At 30.7% G+C, this 19050-nt stretch overlaps 2 protein-coding genes across 2 annotated transcripts; one reads left to right on the plus strand and one right to left on the minus strand.

Moving 5' to 3' along the window:
* The first annotated feature begins 4582 nt into the window (after positions 1–4582).
* On the plus strand, positions 4583–6949 carry LOC108475261 (sucrose transport protein SUC8-like). Its single transcript, XM_017777234.2, has 4 exons — positions 4583–5838; positions 6268–6331; positions 6430–6473; positions 6583–6949. The coding sequence occupies exons 1-4, from the start codon at positions 4624–4626 to the stop codon at positions 6760–6762; spliced, it is 1503 nt and encodes a 500-aa protein (XP_017632723.2). The 5' UTR covers positions 4583–4623; the 3' UTR covers positions 6763–6949.
* A 1901-nt stretch (positions 6950–8850) lies between these two features.
* LOC108475838 (probable N-acetyltransferase HLS1-like) lies at positions 8851–10718 on the minus strand. Its single transcript, XM_017777810.2, has 3 exons — positions 10459–10718; positions 10054–10187; positions 8851–9730 (listed from the first exon to the last, which is right to left on the minus strand). The coding sequence occupies exons 1-3, from the start codon at positions 10642–10644 to the stop codon at positions 8851–8853; spliced, it is 1200 nt and encodes a 399-aa protein (XP_017633299.1). The 5' UTR covers positions 10645–10718.
* Between the last annotated feature and the right edge of the window lie 8332 nt (positions 10719–19050).

Genomic DNA, 19050 nt, shown 5'->3' on the forward strand with positions numbered 1-19050 from the left:
GATGGGAGGAAGGAAAATAAGAGATGTGCATGTTAGTTCAAAATTATATATTTTTCAAATATTTTTTCTTTTATTTTTTTCATCCTTCCAACCAAGCACACTTATGACAATAAAATATATCTTTCATATTTCTAATTTTCTACCCTTCAATTTTTCATTTTTTCAATTTTCTTTCCATAATGTTATCATATAATAATCTTACTATTTCAATTGTGATTATGTCCATAGTTCATTTTTTTGTGTGTGAAAATAGAAGGAAGCTCGATGTAGACCTGATCATGAGCCGGGCCGGGTGAAGGTCTGCCCAAAATTTGAGAGGGTTTGGGTAAAAATATAGGCCCAAAAAATGAGCTTGGGCAAAAAAATAATGCCGGTTTAAAAAATGGACCGGGCCTTAGGTAAGGCATTTTTGGCCCGAGCTCGGCCCGGCTCGGCCCGAATGCACTAAAAGAAAAAAATTATGCTTTTTTAATATTATTTTCTTGTTGTTTTCTCCCTATTTTACTACCATTTTACTATTATGTTGCTACTATTTTGTTGTTATTGTTTGGATACTGTATAAAATTTATTTTATTGTTAATTTTATTATTATTTTAAAGACATTTGTTAATTTTGTTATTATTTTAGAGACATTTGATTGTTAAGATGCAAGTGTTATTTAAGTATATATATATTGTTAAAATTTATTTCCAATTTGTTGGAAAATATTTATTTTGATATTTTTAGTATTTTTGATGCATTATATATATTTTAAATTATATAAAAATAGTATAAAAATTAATATGGGCGGGCCCGGATTTTAGTATTTTTATTCGGGTCGGGCTTGAGTAAAATTTTAGGCTTTTTTAGTCGGGCCGGGCCTGAGCCTAGCAAACAGGCTTAAAATTTTAGTTGAGCCCGCCCGGCCCGCCTGGACCGGGCGATGCTCACCACTGGCTAGAAGCCAACAAAATACAAAGGAAAAGTGTTGAGCATTCGTATAGCTAGACAGGCCTGAAACATCATCATTCAACACGTCAAGAACAGCAGAAAAAGGGTCTAAAAGTACTTGCAACCCAGGTCTATCTGTTAGAGCTATTTTACCCACATTACCATCCCTCGAATATGCGAAACATGCACTGCCCAGTTCCTTCTACTTAATTCCTCAACTTTACTAAATACATCATTGCCTCGACCAATAAGTGGAGTTAATAATATGAAGGTTATCACATTCCAACAGTATTTGCTAAAAGCCTTCGTCCCAGGCAATCTTCAAGCCATCCAAAACAACATGTAGTTCTACTTCAAGAACGTTGCTCACACCAATGAATTTGCTATAGCCAACTTCCCATTTCCCAACGCATTCCTAATCAAACCAGAAGCCCCGGACTTAACATCACCTACAGAAACAGCACCATCAGTATTGTGTTTAACCCACCCCGAACTAGTTGGGACCAGACCGAAATCCCTTCACCCATGCTTTGCACTAGCCCTTCTCGGTTCCTTACACAAATGGAATCTTGACAAGCATGCTAAAAAAGTATCAGGTTTTTATTATTGTATATCCACAAACGTAGATAAAAACAAAAGTTTTTGTAAAAAAAATATATCTTTAAAAAATAATTTTGATTGAATGATAAAATTGAGATTGAATTTTTTTTTTTGAAAACAAAAATGAACCTAGGCTAAAAGCCAACCAAAGTTAACAGTCATTGACAATAGGTGGTCTGCTCTTCCCATTCAACCATGAGTTTGACAAATGGAGGAGGGTGCCAAACCAGCTGCAAACCCAATGGGCAATCCCTAGCGAGCTTGGTGACAGAATCCGCTGCCGTATTTGCACCCCGCAGAACATGACGCACTGATACCTGCCACGACCAAGACAAAAGGCCACGAACAGCCATTACGAGCTCCAACATCTCCTCCCTGGTAACAGCCGTGACAAGGTCCATTGCAGCCCGACTATCAGATTCCACCACCAAGCATCGAATACCCGCATCCCAAGCCACAGACAAGCCGTCATACAGCTCCTAATGCTAGGCTAGCAACATCAAGCAGCAACCAATACTCCAACTATATCCCATAACCCAGCAGCCCGATGAATCCCGTATAAAGTCTCCACCAACTGCTGCTCCTGTGGCATTATTAACTCCACCATCCTTATTCAGCTTGTGCCACCTCTCCGGAGGCAGCGTCATCCTTAGCCTCTGTCGAGTTTTGAGGTGCTGCTTAAGATTGGGTCTTTGATGATTTAGGTTTAGGTACCATTATACATGAGGTTTATAGTTTTATTCAAGGATTAACTTATTTTAAAAAATTATAAACAATATTAAATATGAAAACACTATCATTGCAATATTTGCCTTTTTTTTTAATTCATATTATTCTTTTATGTCTAATTGCTAGGTTCTAACTCAATAAAAAAAATTATTAAAATTCTTTTCATTTTACAAAGTAAAAAAATGTTACTATTAAGTGTGTTGGAAACGGGATTTATGTGATTCGAGATTGCCTATTTGTTAGATTAGTGTGGTTATCGGTAATTCCGAAGCAAGTTCAGGATGCTTTTTTCTCTCTTCCACTTGACGAGTAGTTTCTTTGGAATATGCAATATATAGGGAATTGTGGTACAGAGAATACGGTTTGGCAGACTCTATTTTCTATAATATGTTGGTTGCTTTGGAAAGATCGAAACTCATTTGTTTTTTCTAATAACCATAGTTGTGTTCAAACTTGTGGTTACAAGTCATTCATGGGCAAGGAATTATGCAGAATCTAGTTCGAGTTTGTTTCAGCCAAGTCCTATGCTCATGTTGTTGCATTGGGCTCGACTGGAGAGGGGCTGGATAAAACTTAATACAGATAGTGCGGTCTCAGCCAACAGTCTTTCTTAATCCATTGGAGATGTGTTTAGAGATTCAGATACTAACTAGTTATTATGTGGTTTATTGATGACTTTTGGTAAGGATTCTGTTTTCAAAGTAGAAGCAAGAGCAATCTTGAAAGGTCTACTTCTAGCCAGCTGGGAGAAAGGTTTTAGATAGATAAAGTTGAATGTGATGATGCACTATAGGTGGAGTTACGTTTGGCTGGTGGGGGAGAAAATAGCAGTTTGGTAGAGTTACGATTGCTGCATCAAATCCAGAGAAGGAATTAGAGAGTAATGATTCATCATATTCCAAGAATTCATAATGAAATTGTCAATCATATGACTAAATGTTATACTTTTGGAGTTTCAAGTTTGCAAGTATACGACGATTCCCTAGATACAGTGAAAAGTTTATTGTTAGCTAACTTAAATCGATCGATATCAAATTAAGATGTAATTGGTTGATGTTTCCCTTTATGCTATTATTTTCTTAAAAAAAATGCTACTATTAAGGTGTTTTCTTTCACATTTTTATATAAAATCTAAAAAGATATATATTATAAAATTTGGAAGAAAAAACATAATAATCTTCTCCATTTCATGTCTACCCTTTCAACAAAAGCTTTATAATTTGCTTAACAACTCTACGTTCCTTACCACTGAAAGGCCAATATCTCAACCCAGGGTAAGACTTAGGGCTAGTAATTTCTTTATTCCATTTTTTACCCCAGAATCCAATTGATTATCCCATTTATTACTATCTTTAGCAGCCTAATTATTTTTAAGAAAAGGAAACCTATTATCTTAAATTTAGCCCCCAATCCCCTTCCCCCACTCGTCCCACTACTCAAAATTAGCCACGTCTCCTTTTTTTTTTTTCGCTACAATTAATTTTTAATTAAAATCAATTACTTGTGTGAGATACATGTGCAAAAATTATTATACAATTTTAATTTTTAATTAAGATTAATTAATTGTGGATGCGACCTGTATGTCATATATATTTTAATTAATTTTAAGCGTTGGTTATTAATTAATTGTGTGACATATGTATGTACCAATATAGATTTTATGGCAAAATTAATTAATTGTGTGACATCCAAAAATAAGAGATAGAATGTGAAATAAATTAATAGCCATTGACTAAAAATAAAATAAAATAAATTGATAGCCGAAACGGGAAAGATATATTTATGAGTTATTTCCTTTGCCCAACCTGTTACATTTCTTTATCTTTCCTTATATGTTACAATATTTAATGTCTTCTCTTACAACCATTCTAATTCACTATATTTTTAAGCGTTGGTAATCTCGTAGAAATCATAGTGCAGATAAGGAAAGTTCTCAAGGTATGGAAAGTGCGATTTTAGCTATTGGAACCAAGAAATATGTAAAATGATCCAATGTATTAACACGTTGGAGCTTCATCCACAGCAAAAATACAGGTCTACTTTCCTAGTAAATCACTCTAATTATTATTATTTAATTATTTAATCTAAATTAATTACATTTCTTTTTTAATAAATCACTCAAATTCCGTTGTCTACCTTCAAGCATTTCCATTTGATGCTCAGTAATGACACAACCATTACAACGTTTTCGGTTTTATCTATAAGAGGGAGAATGCGAAATAAATTGATAGTCAAAACAGGAAAGATGTATTTATGAGTTCTTTCCTTTTCCTTAAACCATTCTAATTGATTATATATTTGTGTTGGTTGCAGTTTTCAGTCAATCAAATCATCCATCTTTTGTTTTAATAGAATTGAAAAATAATGACCATGGAGACGGGCGGAAACGGTCCCCCAAAGCCGATATGGAATATAGTGATGGTTTCGGCTATTGCCGCCGGGATTCAGTTCGGATGGGCTCTGCAACTTTCTCTACTAACCCCTTATGTTCAAACCCTTGGTGTTCCTCACGTTTGGGCTGCTTTCATTTGGCTTTGTGGCCCCATCTCTGGCCTCCTCGTTCAACCTATTGTAGGCTACTTCAGTGACCATTGCACCTCTCGCATCGGTCGTCGCCGACCTTTCATTGCTGCTGGAGCTTGTTTAGTTGCCATGGCTGTTTTCTTCATTGGCTTCGCCAAAGACATAGGCCATCGAGCTGGTGATTCACTGGACAATCCCACAAAGCCTAGAGCCGTTGCTGTCTTCGTTACAGGTTTTTGGATCCTTGATGTGGCTAACAACATGCTACAAGGTCCATGTCGTGCTTTTCTGGCCGACCTTTCCGGAAATGATCATAAAAGAATGAGGATCGCCAATGGTTGGTTCTCCTTTTTCATGGCTATCGGGAACGTTTTAGGTTATGCAGCTGGTTCCTATTCCAATCTCTACAAACTCTTACCTTTTACAACAACAACTGCCTGTGACGTTTACTGTGCAAACCTCAAAACTTGTTTTATCATTGACATTGTTTTTCTCCTATCGGTGACTACAACCGCGATTACCACTGTGAAAGAGACTCCATTAAAGAGTAACGGATCTCTAGACGAAGGCGAAGGAGGATCATCCGAGCCTTTCATTGGGGAGATAGTGACGGCATTCAAGACCTTGAAAAAGCCAATGTGGATATTGCTTCTCGTGACTTGTCTTAATTGGATCGCCTGGTTTCCCTTCTTGTTGTACGACACTGACTGGATGGGAGTGGAGGTATTCGGAGGGAAAGTGAAGGGAAGTTCAAGTGAACAAAAATTGTATGATGATGGAGTGCGAGCTGGTGCGTTGGGTCTGATGATAAATTCTATAGTGTTGGCGGTTACGTCGTTGGGGTTGGAGCCTGTTAGTCGCTTCGTTGGAGGAGTCAAGAACTTGTGGGGGGTTGTCAACTTCATTTTGGCTGCAGGCTTGGCCGGGACCGTGTGGATCACCAAGGTGGCTGAGGCTTGGAGGGCTAAACAAGGACTCCAAATCTTGACTTCTCCTCCCAGCAACGTCAAAAGCTTTGCCTTGGCTGTGTTTGGATTGTTGGGTATTCCACTTTCGGTTAGTTTCTTTTCTTTTTTTCCCTTACCTCTTAGAAAAAAAAGAAAGGAAAAAACATATTAATACTTCTATAAATATAAATACCATAACGTGAAAAATATCAATTAGCCAAAAGAAGAATTCACTTTTATAAATATTTCATTGTTAAAATAAAATTTTAAATATTATATATCTAAAGGTTAGAAATTATGAATAAATTGATAAATATTGTATAAAATATATTAGAATACTATCACAATTAAAAATATCATTTAAAGAAATTTTATAAAAATAAGAATTATGCATTATACTATAGTTAAGTTTATGTGTTTTAAGGTCTTTTATTTTTTCTAAAACCCTAAAATCCTATTATAATTTTGATTAAAATATATTCTTTAGTTGAGTTTGGACTTGAAAATACTGAATAAATTTGATGTTTGGCTGATGCAGGTAACATTTAGCATTCCATTCGCATTGGCATCCATATATTGCGCTGATGCCGGCGGTGGTCAAGGTATGTCATAGTGTTTTTAGTTGTTGGTGGACACTTGATGTATTTGCTATCTATATTTAGGCTACCAACTAATTTTGTTGGTCATCTAAAAACTTCAGGTCTGTCATTGGGAGTACTAAACTTGTCTATAGTTATTCCACAGGTAAAAAGCATCATATTCTTCATTATTGGGATAATTTTGCTGTTGATATAGTTCTGTCTCAAAGTAGCACAAATGAAGTGTTTTCTTATTGATTTGGTAAATTTGGCAGATGTTTGTATCAGTGATTAGTGGACCGCTTGATGCAGCATTTGGTGGCGGAAACTTACCAGCCTTTTTGTTAGGCTCTATTGTGGCAGCCATTAGCGCTTTGTTGGCAATTTTTGCGCTTCCCAACCCGAAAAATCATCTCTCCCTCAACTCTGGAACTGTAGTGGGTGGAGGCCATTGACTGCTCACGATTTCATTTTTGTTTGTTATAAACATTTTCTATTTTGAATAACTGTTAGTAGGTTGTTAAGCTGTTAGTGATTCGTTAAGGCGATGATTAGAGACTTTAAGTATATAGATTATAAATTTTCTAATGAAACAAGTTTTATTGAACAGAGTATACAAGGTTAATTTCTCGGTTTCTATAAGTATCTCTCTGCTTTCTTTCTTTCTTCACTTCCATATTTATTTCCTGTTTCTTTGTATTTTTTGGTTTTATTGCATTGTAGAGGCTTGGTATTCACTAAGTTTAACACATATTTATACACTTCTATTTTTTCTAATTATTGCTTTTTTTCTTTAATTTGGTAGACCCTTTTATTGTTATTACTTTAAAAAATTAAATAAATAAGAAAATATAATTTCACTAATCACATTTACTAAAATTTCAGCATAAAGTTATTATATCTAAATAATATCATTTAAGAAAATTATTTTGTAATTAATTTGAGAGATTATATTAGTGTTTGAAAGAATTTCACTAATCAAAGAATTTACTATGGTTATTTTATTATGGTATAAATAGTCATTTAGCCATTGAACTTGTCACTTTCTTTCAAGTTGGTACTTAATGAGTTTTTTTATCCCAATTTAATACCTAAATTTTCATTTTCTCAAGGATTTGATTTTTTTTTTTTTTTGTAACGGTGTAAGTTTGATACACATGACACTTCTAGATATTGTAAACATTTTTTTGGCAGAAAGACAAGAAATAATTAAGGCCAAGTAAAGCTCATACAAGATTTAGAAGCAATTTTAGCCCAATGGAAAGTCTCGCTCTTTAGATGGCGATTGTTTGCTTGTTGTAGAACAATGTTAATGTCCAAGAGAGAGATTTATTATCTTCAAAGGCTGGCTGAAGTTTCCATCATACTTTAGAACATCCTATGATGGTGTGACTCAATTTCATGTCAACGCTCAACAACGTACAACATTTAACATTATGAGTTTTGAAAATTATGAGTATAGCACAGAGGATAAGGATACAGTCAAGGAGATTGTTGGTAAACTTGAAACTATGAGAAGAATGTAAATATATAATAATTTTTTATGTATTTAAATAATTGATAAATAAATAAAGTTAATTTTACATTTATTTATTATATATTTTGTGTTTCTGTCTTTCATGTTTTGCATGCATTATGAATTGTAACAAACAAATATTAGTTAATTGATTATTTAAGTTCACTTAGAATCGGTTGGAGAAGATAAATTTATCTCTCTTTTACCGAAATTCTACTTATATAATAGGATTAAATTGTTAATTAACCTTATTTTAATTAAACAAATCTTAATTTACTTAAGTTAATGGCCATATTATCATACTATTCACTAACACATTTAAGTCTTCAAGTCATTTACTAATTAAAAATCTAAAGCGATTAGACTTTACCATTTAATCTTGAGCTATAATTAACCACAATTTCGACTAAATTAACTATCTAAATTCCAATTCATCTATACATTTTCCAAACCAATGGGATAAACGTACACAACGGACCTGTTCAGTACGTTTATCCCAAAAATAAATGCTCTCCTATTAATCAACGGTATTAATTGATGAATTTAAGCTAAAATTTGGGAAACTTGTCCAAACCAAAAGCGACAGTTTTCAGTCAATCTTTATCTTTTTCACAGCTAAACTTAGGAAATCATTGATTATTGAATTTTCAAAATCTTTGCCTGAAATGACGAGCCATTTAATTTCTTCAATCAATCTTTGTATAATTAATCTCTGTCAAGATGAATGAACTATTTTATCATCCAGTTGGCTTAAACTCTCTCAGATCTCTTGATATGTATATTTAAGACTTATTATATTGATGAACGATATATCAAATACATATATTATTATGTAATCCAAAAGGTTTGACTGACTTGAAAGTTTCATCCAGCATACAAATGAGAAAAGTAATGGCAGGCTTAAATTAATATAACGAGGTACAAATTATAATAAACTTCTAAGTTTTTTTTTTTTGTTTTTTTCTTTCGGAAAATCCCACAACTAAACTAACATCAGTTTACATTAATTTTGTGAAGAGTGAGAAACCTAAAAGTCTCTAGGATCAACCACCACATTTCCCAGTTCTCCCACCATGCCTAGCTCATCTTCATCGTTAATGGATCCATTCACTTTCTTCAAGTACCATTGATCTTCGATTCTGGACATAGATGAGTAATGTGGAACATGTTCCATTAGAGGATCAGAGACACCTAACTCAGCTATAATCACCTTGCAGTCCTTCACATTCTCAGCCAACCTGGATGCAAAATTCCATGCAGATTTCATCAGCTCCTCCACCCTCTCACCTTCTCCATGGAGTCCATAAAGAAACAAGAAACCAAATGGCTTCTCAAGTGAGTCACATATTGGGATCTTAAGGCAAGGGAAGATCTTGTCTCTTGCATGGCTCAAAGTTTCATGGAAAAACTTCAATGGATGAGAGTACTTTTTTATATGAATCTTGTAAGCTTCACATGAGTTCCATATACTAAACATGGCCCAAGAGCTTGGACTTGTACTAATAATATCTTCATTCTTCATCTCTTTACTATGCAAACCTATCCATTCATCTTGTTTGAAGTAAGATACCCATGTGCCAAGGCTTTGCTTTTCCTTGAGGATTGCATCAATGTCAGCCAAATCTATGTCTTTGCCTCGAAGCTTGTGATCATAGAAACAAATGGCTTGATCTATATTCAACTTCTCTACTTTAATATCTTGTGATGCACCCCCATGATCCATTCCAAAATTGATTGGTTGAACAAATATGACTAATGAGCTTAAGTGTCTATAATTACATTTCGAAGTGAAGAGATTTGTAGAGGCAACATTGTTCTTTTCTGTTGCTAAGAATGTGTAGTGTGCTTCATTGTTTATCAACCATTCTTCCATTGCTCTCACAAGCTTTAATCCAATCCCCATTCGCCTACATTTTGTTTAAATCTACAAATTAGTTGCCAAAGATATAAGGGTTTTGGTGGATACATTTAGGGGAAAAATATCATTAATCTTGACATATCCATGTATTTCATGTGAATAAATTTTCTAAATATATTCAAAAAGTGAAGGGAAAGATAGAAAAAGAAACCCTTCAATTTTTGTTAATTATTTCATAGTTATAAGTAGTGTTATGCCTTCAATTAAGGACAGATGATGAGGGGTAGGTTTGCCCTAAAGGGAAGATGATCATAAAGGAGCTGAGAGAGAGAGAGAGAGAGAGAGAGAGAGAGAGAGAGAGAGAGAATATACCGATGTTTTGGAGACACTCGAAGGCCTAAAATGCAACCCAACTTGATATTTTTTCCCCCAAATTTGGTCCCCACATGCTTGATGCAGCCCCGAATTACTCCGACAAGCTCCCCATTTTCGCGCAGCACAGCTACCTGTAGGCCATTTTTTTCAAGCACATCAGCCGCCAAATGCTATATAGATCATCAACATCAACAATTATCTCAATGGGGACAATGGGTTTCCTTAAAGAAAAAAGTAAACCAAATACAAGGAACATCGACAAACCATTAGAAACAGAAATGTTTTTTGTTTCTTGAGAGATAAAGAAGAAACCAAAAAGAAAAAAGAAAATATTTAGCCTAGAGCTAGGGTTATGTAGCTAGGGTTATGTACATATGTTTTTGGGAAGTCGACATCACTCACCAGCATGAGATGGAGTGGATAGAACCTAATTCTACACAAAGGGTCACCCATCATGTTTGTAAATATGGAGGTCCCCTTATTATTAGACCCTCTTTCACAGTTTCTCTCAAGCTTCCCCACCATTTCAATATCTCTGTCATCATCAAATTCCCTAACGAAAACCTCATCTCCTACACTGTCACCCATTTCTCTCCTTTTGTCTCTAAAAGAAAAAAAAAAGTTTGGATTTCAGCCTATGAGGTGGGATATAAATATAGTAGAAGTTTTCTGTAGTGATCACTGGATCTTTCTTGAAATGGGCTAACTGCCACAAACACCCTCACTTCCAATTTTTTATAACCCCCTTTTTTTTCCCAATCCTCTCCATGGTGAGTTGTATTAGCTCCACTTCATCAGGTTGCGTGAAAATTTGATGCATCTTTTCAAGATATAATATCTTGTTTTTTAAGATTTATAATGGGTAAACTTATCAAGTTGGTAACTTAATTTTTAGGACATTTTTATTTTAGTTATTCAAGCGTTAAATCATTAATTTGGTTAATTGTACACACTAAATTATGTCTACATCATATTTGCTCTTTTATTTTTGTCACTCAACTTCTAAATCACGTTATTTTTTACACCAAATTTTTTTTTTGAATCTTGATCCAGGTAAAAGGATTAGGGATTAAAGTGAAAAGGCGATAACAACTAAAATAATACATTAAAATTTATCATATTATACTTGTTTATCCCATTTTTGAAAGTTCTAAATTTCTTTAATTTTTCAATATTGAAATTTTAAATTTTAAAACATCAAAATAAAATAAATAAATGTTGAATTTTTTGTTATCTCTCGTGTTAGCCGATTTGTTACTATAATATTGAAATTAATTAATTTAATCTCTTTTTAAAATTTAAAATTTTATTTTAGGGTTCCAATTATTCTTAACAAAATCAACTCAAATAACTAATGTTTAATAATTTTCTATAAAACTTAAATTTATTTTGATTATATAATCTCGAATCTTTCATGTTAAGCTAAAAGAAAAGAAAATTTCTTACAATTAATTAAATTAATTGCTTGTTCTTCGTTTGAGTAAAGAAGTGATGCAAATAATTCTAGGTTTTGTTTGGCATTGAAGATAAAATTATGGAAAACTCTAAGTTGATAGTTCGTAAACTTACAAACCGTCATCAACTGTTGATTTTTTTAATTTTTAATTAAGTTTAAAAATTATATTTAAGAGTTAAAATTAAAAATATATTTAAGAATTAATTAAATTAGGTTTTGTGGACTATGGTTTATGAGTTAAAATTATATTTTAATAGCTAAATTTCTAGTAGAATCGATTTTTATTTTTGATTTTAACACTATATAATAATTTTTCACTTATAAAAGCAACAATCATAGTTATGTAGTACATTCTTTATTAAATTAGTTATCTATATCAATATATTATCTAAAATTTTAAGTAAAATTATAGCAATTTCATATAAGCAAGCTTGTTAATTGTAATTTATTAAATAAAATGATCTTAATTAAAATATTATTTCAATAAAATGTTTAAATTTCACATGAAAAAAACTATTAATTATATTTTATTAAATGAAATAATCTTCAATGAGTAGAATTAAAGATATCAAATTAATAAACTATCAAGTTCCATAATTAAATATTCTAGTTAGAGCCTTGCTTTACTCTCTTTTTTTTTTCAATTTGTTGTTCAGATGTTTGAATAGAGGTTTGGACAAAACTGTTTATGCACATCAACACATGAAAAAAAGCAAGAGAGATAAACACAAATCCAAAATGTGAGTCAAAAAGACAAGTAAAAAGAGAAATAGCACACGATATTTGTTAACGCAGTTTGAATTTACCAATTTACCCTCTCCCAATGGATAATTGCAGCCCCAAAATTGAAGCCAATTTGTTACAAACCACTCTCCCCAAATTGTTAAAAATCATTCTCCCCAAATACCTCACATTACATACCATCTCTCTCCATAAGAATCCCTAAATATGGAGCGTTTAAATGCACCCCCAATTGGCTAACAAGGAAGTTTATCATCAACCTATTTATAGGCTAATACAAGAGTCTATTTAGTGGTGTTTTAATAGACTTTGAACTTTCATTTAAAAGCTGAAAATATCTCTTTTATTATCTCCTCTTATAAAAGTCTTCATATCCAAGTAAAACATCTAGCTTGGTCTCCAAGTAAAAGGATAATTGCATGCTCAATCTTCTCAAACCCTCCTCTCTTTTTTCTCTAAGTCAATTGAAAAGATAAAAAAAAAATGCTCATTCCATAGTGTAGCAAAAATGCCCCTTTCATTGCTGCTTAGAATAGCCAAACACTTAAACTTATCTTGAGATGTCTTAAAGACATGTTCAAATTGTTGTCCAAAGAACTGTCCAGACACACAGCAAAAACATGACGTCCAACAAGCAATTCAAGGGAATGTTTGAACATGAGATGAAACTTCAGAAATAAGAAAATTAAGGTCTCAACAATTCTACTATGAATTCAGAACATCATAAATTTATAAATCAATTAATTGAATTTAAAACATGATGTGGGCATGATTTAAAGTGTACAATCAACCGCTCTTAATGATTTAACGTTTGAATGACTAAAATAAAAATATTTTAAAAATTAGGTGACAAAATTATAAAAAAATTTATGACCAAAACGAAAACATCCTAAAATTAAATGACTAATCGAGTAGTTTGCCCTTTGTAATTTACTGAATGAATGAATGAAAGGGTGCAGGTGGCAGTGTTTCAGAGAGAGAGAGAGAGGCTTTGTTATATAGCAAGGACAATAAATGTTGAAGTAGCTACATGGCCTGCACCACAAAAAAGGGAACATTATTGTCATCAAGTGATTCGTTGAATCTTTGTAATCATTCACATGTTTTTTGTATATATGTCATCAACCAAAATTTGGCCATTTCCCTAATTTCCAGCGTTCAAATTTTCAAGGACACCTAAATCTATTACTTATCTTATATTGCATAATAATACATATATATACACTCTAGTTTAAGAAATATATTCATTTAAGGATATTATTTGATATCTTGATATACTAGAGTTATGTATATATATTCGGATTTGGTTAATAATTAATTTGAAAGTTTTAAGAGATTTAGAATAGAGTAAATTAAAAATTTGGGAAAAAATTATATAAAATAGTGACGTCATGTTATTTGTATCCTTATTTCAATAATTTAATCTCGCACTAGCATTTTTACCCTAAATTATAACATTTCATACAATGTTTTTTTCGAGTAAAGAATATTATTGTTTCATACAATCTTTTATCCGATGAAACTTATAGCTTGAGATAGGTTTTTCTTAATTTTTCATTGGAGTATTTTCAGTGAAAGTCTTTCCTACAAAAAGAAATATTATTTGGTACATATTAAGGGGAACCCGACGAGGCACAAGCCGAAATCACATGTCGTTAATGTGATTCGAGATTTGTTGAGCCGTGAATGGAATACCAACTTAAAACATGTATATCGAGAATGCAATAAGCTGGCTGATTGTTTAACAAAAGCTGCAAAAATAATAGGCATTAGCGTTCATTGTTAGTCTCAACCCTTTAATTTTACTCTAAATACACTACACGAAAATCTTAAAGATTTATCTACTACTAAACAAATTGTTATGTAATAGTCTTTACTTCTCTTTTTAAACAAAAAAAATTGAGATAATGATCATCATCTACAATTTAAGAAATATATTCTTTTAACTTCATTCTAATTATTAAATATAAATAAACTGTTTTAATTTAGAGTTGATATTATAATGAATGATGTAATGAAACGTCATGTATTTTAAAAATATAACATCAAATTTAGATGTTTGAGTTTATTCAGTTTCACTGTTATTATTTTTACAGCTAAATTCAATCATTAATTCTTTTAACAAAAATTAAATTTAATTATCAATTTTTTAAAAAAATAAATTAATTTTTAATAAAATATTGACTAAATATTAAAATTTTAAACATGACAACTCACGAGGCAATTCATGTATTTTTATGCTTTTTTTTAATTTTGAATATTTCTATAATTTTTAATTATTTATTGACTTGACATATAAAAATAGTGTCATATCAACATGAAATACACATGAATTGCCACACAAATTATCATGTTAGCATTTTAAAAATTAATAATCTAATCAATATTTCTATTAAAGAACAACAATTTTACTTATTTTGAAATCTTAATGATCAAATTTAATTATTTAGAAAAATAAAAATTAAATTAAAACATATAAACATTAAAAATTAAATTTATCATTATATTTCTCTTTAAAGCAAAACATCAACTAAAAATTTAAAACAAAAGACAATAACAAAATAGTAAAAGAATATTGATGCACGAGGATTTTTGTCATTATATTTTCTTTATCATGATGCACGAATTTATTTAAATATAAATTTAATCTTAAAATTATAGAGATCTGTTAAAATTTTAAATCTAATAATCAATTAGTTAATAAGTAATTTTAAATAATTTAATGAGTGCATATGTTAATATGAATTATGATTATAAAATAATGCATGTGTTTTAATTGATAATAATACAAAATAATATTTATAAATATGTATTTAAATTAAAAATATATTTATATATAATATTTACATAAAATATAAAATATAATTTAGTGCGTATATAAAATATTAACATGTTTATTAATAATTGCCTCACATATATAAATAAGTCTCTTCAAATTATTATTATGTATAAAATAATTTGAATACAAAAATATTGAAAGGGAGACGTGTCTATACAATTTTCTTAAAAATAGTTATTTCCTCGTCATGTATTGAACAAAGACAATATAATATTTTCAACATACATTACGATTAAGAAATAATATTTTCAATATACAATACAATTTCTTTTCATATTGCACATATAAATTCAATAATATCAAAAATCAAAAGTTTGTAGGTATATTTTACACTCACATTTTGAATTACATAATTGCACCTTTTAAAAAAATAATCCCAAAAATCACTCAAGAGAAATATAAAATAAAATTTGTATGGTATACTTTTACACTTTGATTCAAAGGTATATGTAAACACTGTGAAAAGATGATTAAGTCGTTTCAGAAAAGTCATAATACTAAGTGTAATTTTAGAAAAGTCACAAAGTGTCATTTCAAAAATATTGTAATACTAACTGTTATTTCAGAAATATTATAACACTAAGTGTCGTTTCAGAAAAGTCAATAATATTTTGGTGGCTAAGTGCATTATATTGTAATCACCATCATTCATTTGTAAAGTCTTAACCTTTTGGTGGATAAGTACAATATACTGGAATCACGATTCATTTGTAAAATTTTAATTTGTACTGCATTGGAATCACCATAATGGTAAGTTACTAAAATCTTAACATTTCAGTGGCTAAGTGTACTTATTGAAATCACTATTTATTTGCAAAATCTTAGCTATGTATTAGAATCATTATGGTAACTATATTGATTGTAAAATTTTAGTTAACTATATTGGTTGCAAAATCTTAGTACTATAGTACTATATTAGAAATGCACTGTATTGGTTTATAACGGTAAGAAATCATGAATAATGAACTTTGTTTAGAATTTGTAATTACTCTTTTTAACAATATTATTTTTATGGATTTTATTGTTGCACCTGATATTTATTGGTACCCTAGTATATCGATTACTCTCACACACACATTATACACATGGATGAACTTAGACAGATGAAAAAATTGTTACGCAAACTCCTTAAGAAATGATTAGTTATAAATTATATATGATAAAATTATATTTTATTGTAAAAATATTAATTTTTTTAAAATAATGAAATTGTAAATTAATACGTCACAAATCTAAAAAAATTATCATCGAGCGGCGTATATATCTAAAGGTTAATGCCCTGCAGAAATATCCAAGCAGTTGACTGCAATTTTCTTTTTAGTTTTGGGTTCAGAAATAGCGGTCTTTACATATTTTAAGCTGACAAAAAAGAAGAATATAAAATAGTTATCCACAATCTGATATAAAAATGCTTAAAAGTTTCCTACATATATAATAATTTTTTGGTCAAAGACATATATTATATATCTTCGAATACTACATTAGTTTAAAGTATAAGGAAAGGGTAGGCTAAAATTACTGTATCCTGCAAGGCAAGAAGCCAACGACAGCTTTTTCTTGAACTGAAAATGATTGCTTTGTGGTTGAAGGTTCCAAACTAGATTGTGGGTTAAAGACTGGAACCACAATGCTAAAATCCGAGTCACTAAAACGTTGTTGTTTTTCAGTTTGTTGTTTATGCAGTTGCTATATATTCTCTGATATGCCGCTGTTGCCCTATTTTAATAGAACCTGAACTCCTCTGAATTCTATATGAGAATCCCATGTGAAAAGGCTTAGCTTGCAGGCACCCTAACTACTAACTAGCTAGCTAGCTAGTTATGAATCCATCATCAATGATAAATCACATCCCCAGAGCTGTTCTTTGAAAAGTAGTCTTGCAGTTTATCATTGCCCTTTCTTTTGTCCTTTAATCTCTGTTACAAAATCCAAACATTTCCTTGCAGCTTTTCACCATAATATATGGAAAACTATTGAATATCAGTCCGTGATTCTTATGAGAATTCACATACAATTTTTAATAAGAATTAAACCCTTGAAATATATTTTTCATACCGACGGCGACAAGTAATGGGAAGGAGTAGAGGAGTAGACACTTTTAAACTCTTCATATACATGTATAACTATATTAAATCCATCTAAATACACTTTCCGGTGTCACGTGTAATGATATATTACACTTATAATAAGCATTGTTATTTGAATTAGATTAAATTGAATTCGTCGGTCGAAGTATTAGTCTAGAATATATTTTTGAATCGGTTAGATTGGAAATCAATATGAATCAACTAAAAATTGATTAAACCAACGGTTGAACTAACTAAAAATTAATTAAACTAAAAGTTGAGCCGATTGAATTGGAACTTTTTAAAATTTTAATAATTTTTTAATTAGATCAATTGAACTGGTTGATCGGTGAATCAGTGACCTATTAATTAGACCACCAATCCGACTTAAAAAACATTGCTTATAAAAAAATTCAAGTTTGAACCCAACATTATTGGAGGGACTGTTATGAACCCAAAAATATTTAGCACTCTAAAATAGATATGGAGGAATTTAAAATTTTAAAATAAAGTTGATAATATATTTAGATTTATATGTGATTGTATAAGTTAAAAATAAGATGAATTTGATAATAAATATCCGAAGTTTAATAGATTATAATTATAATATTTGAATCTGTAAAAAGAAATAAAGTCGATAACATATTTAGATTTATATATGTGGTTTTATAACCTAAATATTAAAACAAATTTGATAATAAATATTTGAAGGTTAATACCTCAAAATTCACTATACATTGTACTTATAATATTTGAATTTGTAAAAGCATACGAAATTCCTCAAATTTCGAATTCACATTAGCTATTGTTATTCTTAATTTTGATATATTAATTTGTGTAATATCAATATATTTTCTTATGTCACACTCATATTTTGTGTATTATCAAAATAAAAAATATTTTCTCATTCACTTTTATTTTTTAGTAAAAAGAAAATTACAACAATTATCAACCAGTAATAAAACTCATCTCATAGTTCTTATCAATCAACCACAACTCTATTTCTCTGTCTCTTGTAAGTTTAACCATCCTGTCAGTAATACTATTCTCTTATCTGGGGATATGCTGAAGGTTCCATTGACTCAGAACCTTCAAAAGCAAAATAATTCTCGTAACTAAAGCAGAATTAGAACCATCACGAACTCCTCCATGAATGAGATTGACAGCTTCAATGTTATATATTCGAATGATGGCTTTCCGAAAGCCGCGATCAAGAGAAATTTGTAACCCATCAAGGATGCCTCATAATTCTGCATCAATAACTTCACAATAATTAGAGGTGAGTAAAATCTAATTCGATTCGAAAAACTCGATAGAAAATTTAAATTTTGAATTAAATAGTTCAAGTTATTTGAGTTAATCAAGTATTCGGATCGACTTGAATAAAAAATTAAGTTTTTCGATTTAACTCGAATATGAATTGCACAATTCGAGTTATCTGAAAATCCGAAAAAGAAAAGGCAAAACTACGTCGTTTTGATAATGTTTACCTTTTCTATAGTTAAAAGTCAAAATCATTAAGTTAAAGGTAAAACTGTGTCGTTTTGATAAATGTTTACCCATTAAGTTAAAAGGCAAAACTATTATATTGTTTATATAGTTAAATAATCTTATACTTTGTCTACTAGTTAAATAATTGGTCCCTGTAAACGCAACATTGATTATAAATGATAAGATTTGTTAACTCCACTCGACTTGACTCAAAATTTTTTTTACTCGATTCAATTCAATTAAAAAAAAATTAAATTGAGTTCAGTTGTTAAAATAGGATTTCGTTAACTCGACTAACTCAAAAGTTTTTAACTCGATTCAACTCAATCTAATACTCACCCCTAACCACAGTAACACTTTATATCCCTTGACTGGCTTCTTGAAGAAGAATTTGAGCTTGA

Source organism: Gossypium arboreum, chromosome 3 (assembly GCF_025698485.1).
Source record: "Gossypium arboreum isolate Shixiya-1 chromosome 3, ASM2569848v2, whole genome shotgun sequence".
NCBI lineage: Eukaryota > Viridiplantae > Streptophyta > Magnoliopsida > Malvales > Malvaceae > Gossypium > Gossypium arboreum.